Raw genomic sequence first — 7,480 nt, 5'->3', positions numbered from 1 at the left:
CCGCAACCAAGTTACGTGCCCTTGGCCGGAATCGAACCTGGGACCTTTCAGTCCGCAGGCTGACGCTCTATCCACTGAGCCAAACCGGTTTTGGCAGGCCTCTAGTTTTCTTATAAGAAACATTCTTCACATAAATTACTTATAACTTTTTCTCCTTATGTGGAGGAATTTGACTTATCTGAATTTCATCTTTGGCATTTATATTTAAATATATAAGCCAGATTTCACCTCTGCAACATCTCAGGAAAAAAAAAATATTGTGGGACCTAGCTGGTTTGGTTCAGTGGATAGAGCATTGGCCTGCAGACTGAAAGGTCCTGGGTTCAATTCCAATCAAGGGCACATGCCCAGGTTGTGGGCTCAATCCCCAGTAGGTGGTGTGTAGGAGGCAGCCAATCAATTATTCCCATCATTGATGTTTCTATCTCTCCCTCTCCCTTCCTCTCTGAAATCAATAAAAATATATTTTTAAAAATATTGTGGTAAATCTGGGTTTCTCAAAACTTGCTGTATATTAGGGTCACTTGGGGAGCTCTGGAAAATCTGACAGAGATCCACCCCAGTATCAGTGGTTTTTAATGTCTAACATTCAGCAGAATTTGAGAGCCACTGTTAAAAACTGTAAGTCATGGCCACCAATAAACCATGTTTCCTGGTGCTCAGGCCTTTGAGTAGTTCCCTCCCAAACTGGGTGACATGACTTTTGTCCAGTGAAGTAGCCTACATGGAGAGAAATCTCGAGGATAAGATGCCACCTTTGACTTTGTGGCTCCAGCCAAGTCAACAGTTATACAAGGGAACTAAACTACACCACATGGAGCAGAAGAACCACCCAGCTGAGCTCAACAAATCAACAGAATCGGGAGAAATCCTGTGGTTTTAAGCCACTCATTTTTGGAGCAGTTTGTTAGGCAGGGAGAATTGGAATGTTTATCTTCCACATACTGACTTTTCACAGCACAACATGCCGACTCCAACCACTGGCTCGTGGATAAAAAAGTATCTGCAAGTGCCTTTCCATCAGGTAATAAGGGAGGCTGCCCAATGGAGCCAGTGGTATGACAGAATGTCACCTCTTTGGTGGGTTGTGAGCCACAGGTGAGAACACATCATCTAATTTTATCCAAATTGAGGGCAAATAGTTATTTGGCAGCACACATCCTGTGTGTGCAACAAATCCAAGACAGAGTTTGTAGTGACAAACAACTTATAATTAAAACACTCAGACTTATATTTAATAACTGGTTTTGCTTTATTCTGCAGTTCACATATGACAGCCCCAAACCCAACACTTAGATTTTTTTCTTCTGAATTTGTTGTTTTTTCAGATGTATATCAACAGAGACCATTTCTTCCAGTAGCATATGCAGTCTGATCCTCATGTGGGGGGAACATGCAGGCCCTCAAAGACTCTGGCTCTGCAGCACTGGAACCTGGGTCCTCCCCTGGGACTGCACCCATGTCTGCCTGTGTGGGTCACTGCCCGGGTCCCATTACCCTGAGGCGTCCTTAGGCCGGGAATGCCAAACAGTTCCATGAATGTGCCAACTCTGAGCAAACATTGGGGGCTGCCTGGAGCTCAGCGGTGAAGGTAGTGAGGTAGGAGGCAGTGTCTGGGTTCCATTACAAAGAACGTGGTACTTGACTGGCAATGTGTGCCATGACAACACCCACCTGACATGTCTGGAATGGGAACAGGCTGCATGCCAGCCACTAGCTCAGCTCAGAAAGGGGCAAGGCGTTCATTCCATCCTTGCCTTGGGCAGTTATTCTCCCTGGCCAGCTGGGCTGAGGAGGCAGTCTGAAGGCTACAGCTGCAAATGGCTTCCCCAGGCCCTGGATGGAAGAGCATAAGCCCCAAGCTAGAGGAAACCGGGAAGGGCAGCACAGGCAGGGCCCCATGAGGGTCTGCACTTGCAGCTTCTCCTCTGGGGGCAGTTTCTTCCAGGCAGAGACAGCTGGTGAACTATCAACATGAGTTAGATGCAACTTGGGTGTAAAAACACTTCCACAAAAATCACCTTAATCTCTGGGTAAACTCTCAATAATTTCCAGTCCGAACTAAAAAGTTTCATCTTCAATGTGCTACTGAGAAACTAAAATAGAGTAAAAGGATAGTCTTACTTTAATCAAGTTCCAGAATGAGGGCACACTGCTTTGAAAAGCACTGTCTCAGCAGAAGATGCAGGGTGTATGTAAGTGTGTTCTAGAAAATACCAAAGGCACCAAACATAACCCCAACCTGGCCTTCTGTTTCCCCTCGGTGCCAACCCATACTCTGGGTGGGGAGGCTACTTCGTCCAGCTGACTTTGGGAATGTCATAGTGCTCTGTGAGTGTATCCAGGTGTCTGTTGAAGTCCTGGGGAAGCGGAGGAAAAAGCCCATGTCATCACAGCACCAAGCAGGGTTACTAGGGACACATGGCACTATCCACCCCCACTTTATCCTGTCTCCCCCAAGTGAGCCCCCTTCTCTTAAAGCCACCGTGCCAGGCCTTAACCCTGGCCTCTTCCTTCAATGACCCCAGGGAGGTTGGGTAAACCCGCTCCCCACTGACACTCCAGTGACTCCTCTGCCTGGCTCCAAGCCTCTGGGCCCAGTTGGGACCTACATGACTCAGCCTCCCCCTACGGACACATGACTTACCTCTACTCTTTGCTTGTGGGTTTTGGAGGCTTTCTTCAGGATCCTTTCCATTTGCTGCAGAGAGGAGAGAATGCAGGTGAGACATAGCCCAGGCTAGCACAGAATGGAAGATTGGAGCCCCAGCTGGCCTGGCTCTCATACTAGAACAGCTGGAGGTCTCAGGTCCCTCAAATCCACTCAGGCTGGTCTGACAGGGACACCTGGCTACAACACATCCCAGTAGAAACTCAGGTTAGCTGCCCTTTGGTCTGAGTGGCAGGAAATATACTAGCACAACTACTACTGGGAGCTGTACAAGTGCTTCCTTGGGCAATTGGCAGAATTCCCATTTTTCAGAAAAAGAAAGTCCCCGATGGGGTTTGAGGAAGGATGAGAAATGAGCAAAGAGCCTGACACATAGTAGGCTTGAGTGACAGTATCCATCTAATGTTCACAGTGCCAGGAGGGCTCCAAGATACAGATCACCTTCATGAGTTATTCTAGCTTATGTATCCAGCACAACCATGGCCTGCTCAGCATTCATTCCCAATACCCAATGGTACCTGGTAAAAGTGTGAGATGCAGAGCCAGAGAGACCTGGGGCTGCACCCTACACTACACTTACCAGCTAGGTGACTGTGGCCAACTCACATTGGTGGCCCATCCCTCCTCATACATCCAGAAACTGCTGCCTGGTATTCCTGGTCTTGTGCAGTTGTCTGACTACGCTGACTCTGGACTGGCCCCATGACTCAGTTTACCTCACAGAACGTAGTGTCAGGACTAGCCAGAAGCCATAAGAAGACCCAACATCATTTGCTTTGTGCCCTTGGGAGCCAGCAATCCTGCAGGAAGTCTGATGACCTCCCTGGAAAGAAAGGATCCGGCAGATGAAATGACATGTGGGGAGAGAGGCCACAGAAGGAGCACTGAGGCTCTGGACATGTGATAGCAAAGCCCTCTTGGATGTTCCAGCCCAGCTGGGCCTCCAGCCCCAGCTGCCGTCTGACTGTACCAAACTCTAAGCAAGGTCAGCAGAACCACCTAGATGAGCCAGTCAATCCACAGACCCAGAAGGTAATACTGTCAGCTCCCACCTGGCTGTTGCTCCCTGTCCCTCCTGTTGTCATTTGCTGCTTCATCTCCCTCTGCATTGTCAGTTCCCAAATGAATGACCCTCCCTCTGAATTGTCTGCCCTGTCCACCCCTGCCTCTCTTCCTACTGCTGTGAGCCCACGTGAGATCCATATGTCCTCACAAGAAGCCGAACTGCCTTGAGCAGCTGTCACCAATGCCAGGCCCTTTGCGAGACTCTGCCTTCTCTCTCCCAACTCCATGCACCAAGTTCACAGGTGTCTTGAGAGCTGTCACCATCTCCATTTCACACAGAGAAAATAAGGATCAGAGTGTACAGTGGGTGACGGGCCTGAAGATATCAAGCCCTGACCCCTTCCAATAGGCAGGGGCCCACCCAGGAGCCAGGAGCTGTCCGGCCTTCTTGCTCCCTGTGCCCAATCAAACACCTTCCACAAAACACAAGGGAATCTGCATTGCCCAACTGTGCCTAGCTTTGCCCACACCTCTTTTCTTTCTCATCCACCTCACCTCTCTCTCTCCTGGGTCAAACAAAACTGACAACAGTACTTCTGGTTTTAAATGCCAACAACAGGCCCATTTTTCTGTTCCCCTTAACAGTAAATCTCCCAAGAGCCATTTCTATTCCTCATCTCCACCTCTGCCTTTCCCACCTTCTCTTGGATCCACTCTGATCTGCCTTTCTTTTTAAACTTATTTTTAATTATAGTTGACATACAATATTTAATTAGTCTTTCTTCCTCCTCATTCTAAATGCCAACTAAGGGCTCTCAATGCTCACCCCACAAGACCTCTTGGCTGCATAAGACACAGCTTATCACTTCCTCCTCGTCAAAACTCTTTCTCCACTCATCTCAAAAATACACTCTCTCCTGTTATTCTTCCTTCCCATGCTCCTTTGCAATTTCTTCTCTGCCACCCTCTAATCACCAGAGGAAAGACCTTACACCTCTTCTCAGGCGCTGTCTCTCTCCAGAGGAGTTCATCCAGTTGCATGGCAATTTCCAATGTCTATCTGGGGCCCACCTTTCCCCAAACTGCAGATTCAGATGTCAAACTGTCCACAATAATTCTCCACTTGGATTTCTAACAGTCACCTCAAATTTGACTTTTCTAAAACCAAGGTCTTAATACCTTTCTTTAGAAACCTATTTTACCTGCAGCCCTTCCTATTTCAGTAACCAGTACCTTCATTTACCCTGCTTCTCCTGCCAAAAATCTTGGTCATCCTTGATTCTCCTTTCCCAGCCCACATCCAATCCATCAGCTGATCCTGTTCTTCATTCAAAATCTACCCCAAACCCGATACCTTCCACTGTTTCTGCCCGACCTTATAGGTTACATTAACTTCTCCCTACCCCACCTCTGCTCTAGGAGTAACATTCCAGCCCTGCCTCTGACTATAACCTTAGGCAGGGACTTACATGCATTCACTTGTTAAAATCCTCACCACAAACCAATGAGGTAGGGACTTCAACCCCACTTTACAGATGAAGAAACTGAGGTGTGGGGGATTAGCCAAATTGTCCAGAGTTACACCACCAACCAACAGTAGAGACAGAGTGGAACCCAGGTCTGTCTTGCCAAAGCCAGTGCATCTCACGTTTTTTTTTTTTTTTTTTTAATGACTGAATTAGGCCTAGGAGCAAAGAGTAAACTTTTCCCTAATGTCACTGGACCAAATCACTCAGACCCCGGTTAGTTTCTCAGCCTGGACACTACTGATATTTTGGGCCAGATCAGTCTTTCCTGTAGGGGGCACTGTCTCAAGCACTGTAGGATGTCAGCAGCATCCCTGGCCTCCACCCCACTAGATGCCAGGAGCACCCAGCCTGAGTTATGACCAACAAAAATGTCTCCAAACATTGCCCATTGACTTCTTGGAGATGTAAGTAGGGGGTGCAAAATGGCCCTCAGTTGAGAACTACTGACCTAGACCTATTTTTCCTTCCTCCCAGCATAAGGGCCAAGCTTATCTATTTAAGGCTGATCCCTCCTATCCCCCGTTGCACACATTTATTAAGTGTTTAATATGAAAATAACAGACATTTGAATCTGCCAACAATGTTGTCATGGAAACAGACTGTGGTGACTGATAGCAGGGAGCATGACCATTTAATATCAACAGCTAACATCAACTGAGCATTGACTTTATACCAGACCTAATGACAAATGCAATATACTTGCATTTCAAAGGTCCCATCCATCTTAAGAAAAGGAGTCTATCCTGACTCCAACAGGTTAGAAAAATGAGGCAAGGTAGAAGATGAGTTACTGGCCCAGTGTCACGGGACCAATAAGAGACAGCACTGGAATTCAAACTCGGGTCTCCGGCTCTAGCTCCTTTCAACGCCACCTGTAGCTCTACCTTCTGCCGTCCACTAGGGCCTGAGCGGCTTCCCAAGTAGTGGGCTCTTCCTCTCACAAAGCATCTTCTCCCCGGAATTAAGGTCCTCCCTGACCGCTCGCCATCCCTCAAGCGTCCGAGTTTCGAGTCTCCCGGCCCGTCCTACGCATCCACTCCGGGAGACCCGTGCCCACGGAGCGGGGCATCCCCAGCCTGCCCCACCCCCACCCCGCCTCACCCGCTTTTCTTGCATCTTCTCGAAGGCCGCCTGGGCCGGGGTCCGCTTGTCCAGGCCGCGCCGCTTCTCCTCCTCGTTCTTTTTGCTCGTTCCCATGGCTTCCAGGAGTTTCGCCTTGTCTTTGTCCTTCTTTTTCTTCTTCCTGAAAGGGGAGACGGGCGGTGATGGTGGGGAATATGGGGTAAGATCAGATCAGAGAGCAAGAGGTCGGAGTGTCGGGAAGTGGCTACGGGCAGAAGACGGGGTTCCCGCAGGCTCTTGGGACTCACCGCTTGGTCACGCCGAGCTCTGCGACGCCTTTCAGCTTCAAGGGCCCCTTTTGGACCTGCTCGTAGGCCGCCATGGCGCCTGCCCGCAGTTCAGTACTAAACTGCCACATTTCCTGTTTAGGAACATCATATCCGGCCGAAATCCCGCCTCACTTAGTTTTCATTGGCCGAGCTAGGCGGTGCTCATGCGCCTTTGGAACACTTCTGGGCTTGTGGGCGGGGCGGAGAGTCAGGCTCTACCGCCTCCTCCGACACATTTCCGGCTTTTGGCACACGCTTCTGGTTTCTCTGCTCTTGCCCCCCTCCCTCGCAGTGAAGCCAATTTGACAAATTCCATTTCTTAAAACCCATTGTCTTTTTGAGTGTTTTGCGTACATTTGGATGTCGTTTTCTTTTATTGCCATATTTTGAGGGTTCAATGGGTAATTTTAGTTTGTACTGCTGTTGCCCAAATTGTTGAGGCTGGGGCGGGGGGCGGGGGGGTGCCTGGAAATAGGGGTCGGGGGAGAAGCATTCCCAAATATAGACGACTTGGGACAGTCTCAGTGCTTGCATTTCCCAGTTCTACCTGCAGGAGGCAGCAAACGACCGCCCAATTCTCTAGCCAAGGCTCACGCTTGGGCATTCCAGAATTGGATGAGTGCCCAAAGAGAAGGATGCGGGCTGCCAGCCTGCGCCAGTTTCCACTTGGGACCATGCGTGACAGAACCGACTCCTCAGAGAGGGACAGGAAAGACTCACCTGGAGAAATGTGTTCTCCCCCAGCCAACCCAGCAGCTGTGGAGCTGGTCTCTGGCGCTCCCAAGGCTTTTGTACCCTAGAGCAAGTGTCTTCATGTCTCTGACCTGCCCTTTCCTCATTAAATGGCGATGATTATAACAACAACTAATACTTTATATGAATCA

At 49.1% G+C, this 7,480-nt stretch overlaps 1 protein-coding gene across 1 annotated transcript; it reads right to left on the bottom strand.

The window, feature by feature from the left end:
* Positions 1 to 1,194: 1,194 nt before the first annotated feature.
* Positions 1,195 to 6,734, bottom strand: FAM32A (family with sequence similarity 32 member A). Its single transcript, XM_080673833.1, has 4 exons — positions 6,576 to 6,734; positions 6,307 to 6,448; positions 2,648 to 2,701; positions 1,195 to 2,360 (listed from the first exon to the last, which is right to left on the bottom strand). Exons 1-4 carry the CDS (start codon positions 6,683 to 6,685, stop codon positions 2,292 to 2,294), a joined length of 375 nt encoding a protein of 124 aa, XP_080529959.1. The 5' UTR covers positions 6,686 to 6,734; the 3' UTR covers positions 1,195 to 2,291.
* Positions 6,735 to 7,480: the final 746 nt, after the last annotated feature.

This window comes from Plecotus auritus (genome assembly GCF_963455305.1).
Source record: "Plecotus auritus genome assembly, chromosome: 6".
Lineage (NCBI taxonomy): Eukaryota > Metazoa > Chordata > Mammalia > Chiroptera > Vespertilionidae > Plecotus > Plecotus auritus.
This window is presented reverse-complemented; position numbering and strand designations above follow the sequence as displayed.

Coding starts and splice junctions, on each gene's coding strand:
- FAM32A (XM_080673833.1), bottom strand. CDS start 6,685: ATGTGGCAGTTTAGTACTGAACTGCGGGCAGGCGCCATGGCGGCCTAC. Junction 2,702..6,306: donor AGAAGATGCAAGAAAAGCGG/GTGAGGCGGGGT, acceptor TCCTCTCTGCAG/CAAATGGAAAGGATCCTGAA. Junction 2,361..2,647: donor CCCACAAGCAAAGAGTAGAG/GTAAGTCATGTG, acceptor CCGCTTCCCCAG/GACTTCAACAGACACCTGGA.